At 36.3% G+C, this 14250-nt stretch overlaps 1 protein-coding gene across 5 annotated transcripts in view; it reads right to left on the reverse strand.

The window, feature by feature from the left end:
* The window catches only part of PTPN3 (protein tyrosine phosphatase non-receptor type 3), a 178911-nt gene that overhangs the window by 61035 nt on the left and 103626 nt on the right, over nucleotides 1-14250 (reverse strand). For all 5 annotated transcript variants that reach the window (XM_026099877.2, XM_064506726.1, XM_064506725.1 and 2 more), the window contains 2 exons: nucleotides 9171-9259; nucleotides 4502-4565 (listed from right to left, as the gene is read on the reverse strand). In XM_026099877.2, coding sequence (XP_025955662.2) covers nucleotides 4502-4565; nucleotides 9171-9259 — 153 coding nt within the window. The remainder of the gene's footprint in view (nucleotides 1-4501; nucleotides 4566-9170; nucleotides 9260-14250) is intronic.

Below are 14250 nucleotides of genomic sequence, written 5' to 3' on the forward strand. Positions count from 1 at the left end.
TTTCGGCCAGGCAAACTCAGAATCTTATTAAAGCAAACAAAGCAGAAAGAAAAGTAATGCAAGGAGCAGAAAAGTACATGTGACAAAGGAAGATAGTATGAGACTCAACTTAACTTCTAATGCAGCTTAGCACTTCAGTGAAAAAAAAGTTTGTGATGTCGTCACACAGCTTTTTCAGTTTTTTGTCCAAATTATGACTGAATTTTGATGTCTTAACATATAACTAGGCAGGCAACCATGACAGTAAAGCTCTCTCTTTTCAGCTCATTCTTTGCAGAAAGTCATGATTTGGGTTGCCATACCTTTTTAAAGGACCCAGAGAGATCTAATATAAAAGTACTTATTATACAGTCCAACAATAGAGGTCCCACTCAGATACCACCATGATTTCTAGTTGCACTGTCCTTTCATTTGTTCATAGCAATACCCCCTTTGGAAATAACTACAGACCATTTTGGTTGGGAAAAAAATTATTTTCCTTGTATTCTTTTTCTCTCTATGCAACATTCTGCAGATGCCACATATCAGAGATCAACGCCACATTCTACAAATCATTTTATAACGAGTTCAATGGCTTTAGCAATAGATTTCCTATTTTTGAAAACCAAAGAAAATTACAAAATAAAGATGAAAAGGATTTACCCCTTGATTTTATACAGACATTGCAAAATGTTCAACTAAATACAATCTCTCAGGCATGATTTCTTTGCATCTTTTAAAACATTTAACATACTGGAATCAAATTTGTCTTTGGCAGTTAACCCTAGTTACTTTTAATCAGAGAGCTTGTATAAATTGCACAGGCATTGTGAAATTTAACTCATATTTTTGCAATGTATAAGAGCATAAAGCATGTAAAGATTTAACAGCAAATGGCATTTCTTAGGTACTCTGAGGGCTGAATACTACTAAATGTTTTACATTTCTCTGTAAGACAAATTAAAGGAAACACTTAAATATCTCTGTCCTGTTGGAATACTGGTCTTTTAACTCCCTCTCACAACATAAGAATTAGTTTATCTGAACAGCTCAATTATACTGAAAATCCATCATGTAAATATAAGGAATTAAGTTTACCTAATATTTCCTTTTTAAATTTAGGTTTGAATATAGTAATGAATTTTGCTTTCAAAGTCATAAATGCATTCTTCATAACTATTATCACAAAACTTTCTTAAAAGCTAAGTTAGCTAAAAGTTTAAATACAGACTTATACTAGGATAAATATTTTCAGAAGTTTCAGAAAAGTTTAATCAATTTTTTAAATTTACAGAAGATTTTGTTCAAAAAAACCTTTTTGCTCACTAACAGGCCACCTTGCAAGTCAGACCATGAAATCTGCACACAGTTTTAAAGTTGAAGAGAAATCCAGTGAGATCCAAGGATCTGGTGTCTATCATCCTTTTCAGACCAAGTTCCAAAAGCACTGAATTTTAATTATTATCAAGAAGTGAGGATTAGAGAGATTTGGGGCCACTGAGGTAAAGGAAACAAATCTAACAAGTGGCTAAAGTGAGTGACTTGCTATTTTAGCCCATATTCAACATCAGGGAAAAACTTAGATCACAAGCATGCCTATTCCATTTACGAAGAATTTGAAAGTGCTTACAGCATAGCAAATCTATCTTATTATGCAGAAACAGATGCTTGCAAGCATTACATAAGCACAACCAACATCAAGTTCCATTTTTGGAAGCTTTAAAACATTGCTTGTAAGTCAGCATAGCTCCTATTCCTATCTTAAATCTTACACCTTTCATTCAGCCTAGGTATCAAGAGCTTTCAGAACATTACACATTCACTGGTTTATCCATCTCCCAGCCCTTGTGCAGCTCTTCAGTAGAAACACAAACACTACATACTCTCTCTTAAATATGCCAATCAGTAGCCTGGGGCAGGGTTGGGTAACAGAGGTGGGGAGTAGTAGAGAGATGGATGGCCAGGAAGGTTAACTCTCCAGAAGAGCAGCACAAAGAAAGAATGATGAAGAATAAGAGAAATCAGTAGATTAAATCAACAAAACGTGGCAAGTCCCAGAGGACAGTACATTCATGGCCTTTCATAACTTTCTGTAGATTTTGAAAAGAAATCTACATATCATCACAAAGCCTTGAAATATTATAGCATTGTTGCTATCTTTAATAAAACCTTACCTACTAATCCTTGCTGTCTGCTCTGCCTTCCCCATATTCTACCTTCCTCACTTTCAGTCTCATTTATCTACTTCCTTCTGCACTCTCAAGTAAAAGTCTGATAAACCCAAAGACTAACATAAGCTCAGTCATCTGCCCTCAAACCTCACTCAAGTGGTCCACGGTTCTGAAGAAAGCCCAGAGTAGTTCAGCTATCCCCTCACAGCCATTGCATTGCAACAGCAGGCTGCTCAAAGCAACACCATGAAAACACTGCAAGCACGCAGATTTGCTGCCCTAGATTTCAAGCAAAGGGGGATAACTAACAAGGAGGAATATACCCAGAGATTTAATAGCACACCCAGTCTGCTTTTTCATATCTACTGAGAAACAGTAAAAAGGTCATGCTGCTGGCCTTACCCTTCCTACAGTTCTGTAGTTCTTTAAGCACGATGCTGTGTGCAATACCATGACTTTAGTACGTTATGAAATAAAAGAATATGACAACTTAAGAGGAGGTTAGTTTAAAAAAAAAAAAAGGCTTTGAACTGTCCTCATTTAACACAAATTTAACTGAGCAAACTAAGAATCCTGCCCTTTTCAAAGACACATCACCTCTCCAGAAAGAGAAATTCAATTTTTGACAGCAATAAAGTCTTTAAGCATGAACATAAATATTTCAAGAGATCTTAAATACAGAGGTAGTTATATACTGACACTTCATTCCCTCAAGTTCCAAAAAAACTAAGTACACTCATGTATTTTATTATCCAGTGTTACTAATCATTCTCTGATGGAATTCTGCTCCTGTGTTTATTCTCACAGACGCTTTGGGAGTTGCCATTCATAAGCATGCCAATATTTGTATTATGAACAAAGATATTTAGAATTTAATAAGACTATTTATCACTGATTTTTTTTTAATCCTCAAATGTAAGAAAAGACAATATTGTGTGACCAATTACACACACAAGCTAGTAAAATGAACTGTTTGCCAGCCACTCATTTCTTCATACAGTGAAATACATTTGAACAGACTGAGGTAAGTTTACATACAAACGATATATTCAGAAATAGAAAAGTATAGTTTGCAAAAAACTTCAGACCTATCCCTGGTAGGTTTTGATACTCTCTCTCAAGAGAGAAAATAGCTTAATTTGTGCATCTTGTTTGTGTCCAAACACTAACAAGTATTTTTGTCTATTATTTTGTTTACGTAGGAGCCCTGAAAACAAAGAACGTGTACATACCCCACAAAGTCCTGCCTCAAACATTCAATATCCACCTAACTGAAAAAAATAAGGAAAAAACCCCTCTCCTTTTAGGAAGAAAGGAAGGGGGAAAAAAAAAAAGAAAGCAGCATTCCTGGCAATCTGTTGTTCAGCAGGGCTCTAGTCTTTTGTGACACAGCTCCTGGCAATTTAAGAACCCACTTACTACAGTAATCAGCCAGATTCCATAAAGTTTAATTACAATAAAGTTAAGATTTATCTTTCATTACATATATGAGTTCTGTCTTCCACTGAATTAAGATGTACTTAGGCCATATTTACTAGCCACTGATTTCCATACTGTTTTTCGTGTCATGGTTATTCCCTTTCCTTCCTCAAAAGATGGCTTGTCTTATTCATATTTTAGGAAAGACAGTAACCTTAACCAAGATTTTTTTGATTTTTCTATAAAATAGCCTTCTATTATTATTGCTTTTCAGAAAGCACACAAAATTATGAGGAGGACTCTAAGTGGCAAAAAGGAATTCTATATCCGTTGTCTCAATTATCTTCATGTTATTTTGCCAACATCAAAAGTGGCCCATGTTACACGCTGCACTGCCCCCTTTTCCAGCTGCAGAGCTCTCTTCTCCGGTGACCATCTTTTCTCCCAAAACTGAGCCCCACAAACTGGTGCAACCTCACAAAATCCTCCTAGACAGGCCCAGCAGCTGTTTAGTGGATTCACTGCCCTGAAGCACTCCACAGGGCAGCTGACATGCAGACACCACATCAAAGAAAAGGGTAGCGGATGCTGGCAGGCAAAGGGAGAAATGCCAGGTTACTAAACACCAGAGAATGGACGAAGATCTGCTTATCCTCCAATTGTGTAAAGGAAAAGAAACTTGAATGGGAAGGATACAGTCCAACAGACTGACAGTGAAAGGATTCTATAACGTTAAGGAAAAGAAAGGGGAAATAGAGTGAGCATAAAATGACTACAGTAGCAAAGGCAAGGTAACACAATAGAGCACCTATAGGGCCTGCCTTTTCTCATCTTAATCTTTAAGGCCAGCATTTCTCTTAGGGTTTCTTTTATCATTGGCCAAAAATTCGAACAAGACCACCTGAGGAAAACAAAGTAAAATGACTACTTACGTGTTTTTGCCGTTGTTGTATAAAAAACTTTTTCCTCTTAAAGGAAATTTTTAATATGTTCACCCTAAAACGAAGAAAGAGACAATGAAATACTAAACAACTGGACAGAGGGAGAAAACAATGAAAAATAATACTCAGTACAGTGAGCCTAAAAGATTGTAGCTGTTGAATATTCCATAAAGTAACACAGCCATCTCTTGTGTGTTGAGTGGCAAACAGATGTCAAGGAACACACAAAGCAAAAATTTTAGGTACGAAGGAAAGATCTTTTAAAAAAATAAACTTTCCTCCTTTATACTTTAAATAGTTCACACAGCAATTCTCATCCACCAAATCCATACTTATAGCAAAAATTTGAGAACATCCTTTACTGGCTATACAAACCTGGAATATTCCATGTTTGTATAACTTAAGAATCATACCATGACTGGGATAAAGAAACAAAGTTTATGACATCATAAAAGTTGGTCATATCATAACTAAAATCCCATAACATAATAGCCATCAGAATGTGAAAAATATAAGGTACTTGTAAATAAACAAACATTTTAACTAACACATTTGTAGAAGGACAAAAACTGTCAGAATGCGTGTTAATGTATTTCTTGCTTCAATTAACATCGCTACATAACTTACGTCATATTTTTATACAAAACTGAGCACCTCTTCTAGATATACACAGTACAAATAATGATTTAAAGATAAGGATTACAGGTGGAATTGGTGCTTAACCACTTTTCAATTATTTGCTTATCAGTTTTTCAAAATAAAACATACTTGGACCAAAATTTCCTATAGAGGTGCCCAGGCACCTCCCTACAGCAAAAGAAAAGATTTGTCTACTACCTAATTTTCATGGGTATATAAAATACTTGAATACTTCAAACACTTCAATAATTAAGAGCTTACACATTTCAGAAAGAAATCTGCTCAGCTAAGGAATGTTCTGCAATCATACGCATGCCTTAGGAAGGCTATGCAAAGTCTGATCAAGTCATATGTTTCTGAAAAACAACACCTGCAGACAATGAAAGGTTTTTGAAGGTTGCTGCTAAAAGTCTCAGAACATTCACTTCCACTAAGAACGTCCCAGCACGTTAGATCTCATTAGGACAAACTACATGGGAGATCTTGGTTCTTACCACAGTTTCTGCACTGCTCTCAGCAAGTGGGGTGCTGGCATATCCTTCAACCCTGCTTCCTATGAGAAAGATGCACTTCTATTACAGAGCAATGCCCTCAATCATACAGGAAAGTAAATTTGCATGTTACAAACAAGAAAGATAAAAGAATAACTCTCCCTCCTGCACAAAAGGGCTAGAAAACTGAATGCATGTCCATTTCTGGGTAAGCGTTCAAAATGTTCCTCTCTGTTGTCAAATACAGAACTGCAGAAAACACACGAATTTTGTTCACAAAGTTCTTCTGCCATCAGGCAAATAGTTGTGCAAAGCTGAAATTATATCCACCTCTCCTAACTAGGCCACCCTCTAAGTACATGCACCATTTGACTTGTTGCTGCAAATGGCAGAGCTCTCTACTGCTTACCCAAAAGTTCTGGATTTCAAACTTCATGATAAGCCATATAAACTTTCAGTTGCATTTACTGAGATGGACCTCATTTACGTCCATCCTTTCTTAATTCTAGTGCTACTCTGCCTGGACTACTACTGCTCTCAAGTTTTGCACTATTGGTTCTTTCCTACCACATTTTTTGACTTCTATTACACGTTAACAAGTAAGTTTTTGGAGGCACTGTCAGCGTATGCAGTGATTGCCGCTGTTCTTACCCTAACAGCAGAAGCAAAAATACAGTAAACTAACCTGGCAGACTAAGCAAAAAGACCCCACCCAACAGTAAAAAGGTACCCAACACTTAAAACAACAAAAAATCTCCAAACCTCTCTGTTTTCTAACATGAGTCACTGCATGGCCACATAATTACTTCATGTCAAATTAGGGCATTAGTATCTTTATTCTGACTCTCCTCTGAAGTATAGCATCCCTCTCAGCTCCATTAATTCTTCTTAAAGTACAGTTAGACCTACTGAATTCAGTGACAAAGAACACTTGCTAATCTGACAGTTTTATTTAACATTACAAAAAATTTGCAATGTTACACCTACCAGTTAAGTGAATGCTCGCATATAACACAATCCACAAAAAGAAACCAAGAGATTAAGTTATCAAAGGATTTAGATTCAATAAGCACTTGAAGATGCCACATTCCAAACAATCCAAATGGAATGCAGTTATTCCTGTTCTCATCAGTGGCTCACCTGCTCCTCCTACTCACCATTAATCTGTACAGTGACTACACAACAAATCATTAAATTTCACTGTTTACTTTTAACACACTCAATAGTTGTAGCACATTAATAATAAATTTTTTGGCTTCCATTTTCTTGCCATTCACAAGGACCAGAGTGGATCTATCACATAGTAGGCACCACAATTATTCACTTCTGGTCTAATTGGCAGTTCTGTCCTGGCACTTGCTGCTAGCAGCTGTTATTTTTGACTTGAAGCAAAAATGCTTCCTTAGCTCTAAGTCTACACTTTGCCCTAGGAAGACTGAGCATGAAAGATTCTGTCAAATTTAGCACTTAATTCTCGGTCAAATTGCTTTTTGATTTCAACTAGTAATGTAGCATATATCCCTCCAGCAGTTTCTCCAAAGTTTCCAAAGCAAAGAAACTGCATACACTGAATAGCATTCAGTACACAATTTTAATTCCTGCTGATGTAAAATGTAGAACTAGCTTGTATGTTCTGTCATTTAGGTAGTGTTTTACTTGCAAAATGAGTCTGGAAATTATCACAAGACAGTCAAGAACTCCGAGAACAATTTTCCAAAGCATATAAAATTTGGGGGTAAAACCAAAGTTATTTTTTAAACCTGTCTTTACTTGCATTGCCTCTGACTGATCGGTCAGCTTGCTCCTTACATAGATTACTTTGACTGAAAATCCTCCTTTTGCCTAAGCAGTACACACACTGCCTCTGTTCCTGAAATTTTTGTCCCCTTTGGCTGTTACTATACAGCATAGTTGTTGTACTGTTGTCATCCATCAATGCTGCAGAATACTTCACTTAAACTTTTGGAAAGAGTGCTCTGATGGTGTTTGCTGCCACCTTGAGCTCTACTATGTTTATGCCAAAGCTTGCTCAGTTTATATGAAAAAACCTACTTACCATAAAAGGGGTTATATAAAAAGACAGTTTCAATCATCTGTGCGTTTTTTTTGTTTGTTTTTGCCTTCTCAAGCACAACTTCAATCCAACATGCATTAAAACAGTGGGCATTACAGAAATGCATCCTGCTTTAATGCCTTAATTGAGAATTGAAAATTTATACTACAAATACTGTTTGGCTGCTATGCTCTGCTAACATCCTCACAGTTTGGGAAGCATGCAGCGGGGAGGTGGGAGGGGCAGCATTTCTGAATGAAGAATGATGATTAACTCATTCAAAAAGCCAGAAATAAAATACCAAAAAGTTATCCTTTATGTACTCAGTTTATGCCTTTTTGCTACTTTCAAGTTGAGAAGATATTTTTTAGGGAGATGGTAGGAAAGCTTTGAACAATTACCTTAGCTGTCAACTGAAAACGCTGGTGCCTAAAGTTAGTCTTAGAGTTGAAATATTAGAACAGAAATCTGAGTTTTTCCTCAATTTCTTATTTTGTAAGTTAGAAAAAAAAAGGGGGGGGCCTATTCTACACATAACATTTTAGCATGTGTTTGGATTCCTCTATGCTCTCCAGGAGTAGAAGTACTATAGGAAGTTGTGAATTTCTGTCTTAAGTGCTATAAAGCATTGCTCCTCCTCCCTAAAAATCATTAGTCCTGGATTTTAAAATGTTACTGCTATGCTGTTCAGGTATTGCTATTACCCATTCGTATCTCAGGTCACTAAGTTGGCAGAAGACGACTCAGAGAAGAAAAAAAATTTGCCTCAAGCTGGCAGTACTTAAAACCTGCAGCTGTTTAAAAAAGTTGAGAGACTGACAGATGAAAGTGCAGAGCTCAGGACACAGTTAAAAATGAATGATAAAAGCCTTTTATGCTTTATTATCCATTATAGAAGGAAAAATATAAAATACCACTATACTGTATGAAAGCATTGACATCCATTTAGGATGCATGCAGCATATCCAAGTGAGTTGAAAGACAACTCACTGCAAAGAAAAAAGGAGAAAATTCAAGACACTGCACTATCTTTTTAATTATAATTCAAACTATTTCAACCTATTTTATTGCTTTCCCATAGCAAACATGTTAGGTTCATAATGAAAGGACAGAATGACTTGAGTATTTAAAGAATATTGTTAACAAGCAGTTTTAAACACAATTAAGAAGCCAATAGCAAGTACAACCCATTAGAATGCATTTTTCCTGTGACGGTTAGGAACATTATATTATGTTACTGGAAATGTTCTCCAAGAAAACTGTTATAAGTTATATGAGGAAATTATGCATAACATTTAAGTTCTATTTAAGTAAAAGCCTAATCAACAACCTTCATTTTTACCTCAATGCAAGGGAACACCATGATACACCATAAAGAACAAATTTATACATAGTAGTTGTCTTTGCAATAAATGCTAAAGCAAGTGGAAATGAGATTTAGGAGTGTATACATTTCTTAACTAATAAAGCAATTTACCAAGGATAGAAGCTTGTGCAGATGAGTTTTCTATACACAGCAATACCACCTGAGGCAATCCCTATCATGAGATCTAGATTATGAAGATCCTGAAAAAGAAAAATATTGTAAGAATACAAATGCAGTTTGTGTCATTTACCTATTTATAAATTTCATTTTCAAGTTTCTTATACTCATGGCACGGGCAAGCTTAAAATGCAACACTTGAGCCAAAAAAAATCAGTCACTTATTCTGATTTTTCTTCTCATGCATCTCTCTCCTTTGATCTTATCTAATACATGATATAAAGTCTCGCTCATTAAAAAAAGTTGCAATGTTCATCTTACTACACTAGGTATCTTTTAGGTTCATATCAGACTAAGAAGTTTCGAGTCTAGCCTTATATTAATTTAACTATGAGAAAGAAGGTAAAGTACTTCCTAAGACAATTCAATTAAAACATGAAAGAATTCTGGATATTGGGCACAAATCTCCTGACTCTAAACTATTTAGAAAGACAAAGGAAATAACTCCTTATGATTTCCAAGGAGATCTTACTAACTAAAGCTTTGCAGGAGGTGACCACAATTCTGCAAATGAGAACATGCTAGAGGAATATATATGCATACGTGAGTATTCAACACACAAAACAATCCACTGCTAATTAAAACAAAAACACTATGTTAACTTAACATGCTTAACAGGAAAAACACATCCATATATTTACAACGTTTTTATCCCTATTGAAAGATACTCAAGAGGAAATGCATGCTGCTTCTGTATAAATATTTCAACAAAAAAGGGGTGGGGGAGTTGATTGGTCAGGTTTGAGGCTAAATCCAAACAGAAGTTACAAAAGTTACAATTCTTGGCTATGATTCCATTCACTATGATTCACACATACATTTTACTACACAAGCTCCTAAACAGAGCTGAACACATGCATAAATCTATATGCAGGTGTGTGGCACCCACTGGTTAAAATATCAGGTTTGACTCAACAGTGGCCTCAGAATATTTTATAAAGGATGACCAAAGGTAATGGATTCTCTCAAAGCCTTCAGGATGCTTAGCTGATCCTCTAGGTGGTAGTCTGTGCTCAGCTAACACAACATTTCATTGCATGTCCAATTCCAGTTTCTTGGTATTAGTAAGTTACAAAAGAATACAACAGGTAGAATCTGCTCCTGAAATACTGTGAAAAGTCTACAAAAAGTCCTTCACAAGTATTTGAATAAAAGTTTGATACAGGTATACAACTGAATAACTGCTGAACCTACTTTGCAACACGGCTTATAAACTTCCAATGAAATACCACAGCAGTTCACAGAAGATGAACATAACATTTAGTATCTAGCCTTAATACTAGCATAATCCTGAACACTGACAAGATGAGAGAATTAACACTCCCATTTCTGCGAGTTTAATACAGGAAAATCATTACGTAGGTAGCTGTCCAAATGCAGTTAATGTCAAGATATTGATACAATAGTTCAGAATCAGCTGAAGTGATTAACAGTCCCCAGTTGCCTGCAGCCCTGCTTTCCCAAAGACTGCTGCTAGAGAAGGCCCCTGAATCTCCACCTGAAGAAGCTCCCAGAGCATCAAAATTTATGCCAGCATATTGAAGTAATCCAGACTTGCCACCATATTTATTTTAATATGCTGTGGAGCAGACTGTGGCATTTCAGGAGCTGATACACATGTAATTTAGCTGCCTGCCATAGTATAACCAATCTAAAACAGGGCAGAAAGCTGGCTGATTAGTACCTGATGCTTACTTCAAGCTCCTGCTTTTAAGAGCCAATAACATGAAGAGAAGACAGCTTTATCCTAAAGAGCTCACAACCTGCACGATTTAGCAGAAATAAAGGATTAGCTAAAGACTGATGGAGTTAATTAGGCCAAACCGCTCCATTTTCTCTGTACCAGAGCAGACAATTTCCCCCTTCTTTGCTCCTGTCCAAAACACTAACCTTGCACGCTATTTGTTAAACTGAATTCTCTTGTGTTAAAGCTAAGAATTCTGAAATCAAGATCTTCCAACCGGGGGGGAAAAAAAGAGAGTCTCATACAAGGAGTTTCCAAGATGATGTACAAAGTAAAGTGTGCACTTATTTATTTCCCTTTCAAAATATCTATGCTGTTAAACTGCACAAATAAGTCATGCACATGCTTTGCTCTTTATCTGTTTCTTTACACAGACAAAGAAAAAATACTTATAAAGGTAAAACAGGATCATGCCAATAATCTATCTAGTTAAATACTGATTCACATTTAATTTCAATTGCAAATACTACCTGGATTTTTGTAGACATGGCAATAACATCAATTCTACAAGTTTCCCATCTTCCTCTCTCTGAGAGAAAATGAAAGGCAGACTAACATCAGACTAGTTATCGAGCAGATAAGAAAGTGGTCTAGAGTCAAAACAAGATTAAGAATTCCAGCTGTTGTACACAGATCTTAAGAGACTGAATTCAATACCTTAAGTTTCTTAATACTACATAACTTTTGGATATTTCAATTTTAACACTTCAGATTTATCCTTGGAGAAAAGCAGAAGCGTTTGCAGATGAAAACTGACTTCATTAGATTAATTCCCTAGTGGAAGTTTCATGTTTGCTTGTAAAAAGGAAGCTTGCACTTGACTTCTGAAAAATATTTGACTTAATACCATAAAACATTAAGATCAAGGAAACAGGACATTCATCTGTTCTTCAAGAAACATTATACAAAAGTATCCCACTCTCAACCACCTGTGCAGAAGCACCCGTTTCTTTTGGCCATTAGTATAAAAACCAGGTGTCGCCTGCTTCCTCTGCCATACAGAATCTAAGAGAACTAAGACTTTATCTTAGCAACAAGGAAAGAGGTGAATCATAAGATCATAAAGATCCACACACACAAAGCCCTTCAAAAAGCTACAGTTTTGTACCTAACCTCTGTTAGCATGTGTTCAAAATGCTGAAAGGGCAAAATCTCAGGAATACTAAGCTGGTGGAGGATGTTAGGAGGCTTGCTAAACATCCCTGCCAAAACTGGGATATTTTGTGGCAGTCTCTTAAGAGCTTCACTACAAACTTCAGAAATAGAGACATTTCTTCAGACTGTCAGCACTTTATCAGGGCTCAGTGGACTGAAACACATAAGAATCTTCATGAATCACTATGTATAGTAATCACGGAAGTCAAATTACTTTGGAAAAGAGTAGGGAAAGAGCCTGACAATCTTAAACAACAGTGACTAAGAAGTCATTATTAGGGTCAGAATTTCTTCTTCACTTTGAGCTGACACAGTGGCTAATAAAAAAACACCAACACACAAACACATTCATATTTTAAAACACTGGTTATACAAACTCAAAAGAAGAGATGAGTAAGGCCTGTAAAAATGTAACCAAAAATTAGAGCAGCACCTATCATAGATGTGAGGCAGTGCACTAAATGGTAGGAAAGCTGTCATTCCTGAGGGACCATATGTAGTATGTATTTCAGACCAACCTGATCATCTTAATCGTTTTTTTTAGCAATACAGATAACTTGAAATGTCCAAGAGAGAACTTCTACAGGACTGACTTCAGTATGAGAAGAGTTTTTCCTCTGGATCAGATTATTTCGAACTTCAGAGAACTGTCAGCCAACACACAGGCTACCAGATCAGTCCAAAAAGTATGAAGAGTTTTTCCCACAGGGCTGATGCAGCACAAAGCTTTTAGCAAATTAAACAAAGTATCTGCTAGAACATCATGCCCTATATACTCACTCTGATATAATCCAGCACTATTACTTTTCATATATGCTCTCAGGAACATCATCAATGATAATGCCTTAGTTCAAAGGTTCACCTCATAGCTTTCTGTCTAGAACAATGATTTGTAATAGATATTTCAGAAGTAGTAAAAAACGCACAAGAAAACACCAGACACAGGTCATCCAATCACACCTCTACTAATATTCTCCTTCTCAGCTTCCGGCAATTTACAGCTTCTGATCCAGGAAATCCTCAAGCTATATGTTTTACAGGGCCCAATGAATCATCCTTCCACTGATCTGGCTAATTGCCCTTAATACCCATTCACACTTATATCCTCCATTAAGATACTGTGATGGTAATCCTCACACTTCAGTTACATGTTGCATGGAAAAATTTCTTTTTGCTTAAACCTTTGTCTTCTACAAGGTGGACTGAAGCTCCTTAAATCTTCTATTACCAAAGCAAAAAATTTGTTTATTATTCACATTCTCCAGGCTATTCACTTGATACAGAAGGCATTCCATAAAATTTTGATCATTCTTGTTACCCCTCTCTGTACTTTCCTACTTCCACTACCCACTTCAAGATAAAAGAAGGAGAGGTAGAACAAAACTGTTCAAAAACGAGTACTCAGAGTTCAGCAAAAGATGGATTTAAACAGCAGCATGACTTTTTCATCTTGCTATTTCTTTCCTAACAGTTTCTAATTGGCTAGTTGCTCTGTTCAACTTCTACAAAATCATTCTGCTTGAAAAATCTCCACCCTTCAAAAAAACACAGCTGTGACACAAAATATTAATTCCAATTGAAGTCTCAGTAGCAAGAGGGTCTGTATCTTAGGAGCGTAGAAATGAAAAATGTTTGATTTAAACGTGTACTCTATTTGCTTCAGATGACATAAAAAGCACTGTTAGGTGTCACGCAGAGTAGCGACTTGCACCTAGCATTCTGACATCCGGTAAATATCATGTCATTAAATCTGAAACAATGCACTGGATAAAGAAATACGCTGTTTAAGTAGGTATTCCCAAAAAGTATTTCCATTCTGAAAGAGCAGCCCAACACACACTTAGAAAATTTCATTTAGTTGAAAATGTCTGAACCTACTCTAAACCATCCTTATTGCTCAGCACCAGTATGACCAGTGCTGACATACCATGTGTAGTTCTGCTGCCTACAACTCAGGAAGGATGTTGGAAAATTGAAGTACATTCAGAAAAAGTATCCCATGAATATTAAGAGAGCAGATAAGTTCCTGACTTTCACTGTGAGGCAAATTAGGTTGGGCTATCCAAATACTAGGCTAGAAAAAAGTTAAAAGGTACAGACTGATCAAGTTAAAGA

The sequence above is a fragment of the Dromaius novaehollandiae genome, chromosome 2 (genome assembly GCF_036370855.1).
Source record: "Dromaius novaehollandiae isolate bDroNov1 chromosome 2, bDroNov1.hap1, whole genome shotgun sequence".
Classification (NCBI taxonomy): Eukaryota; Metazoa; Chordata; class Aves; order Casuariiformes; family Dromaiidae; genus Dromaius; species Dromaius novaehollandiae.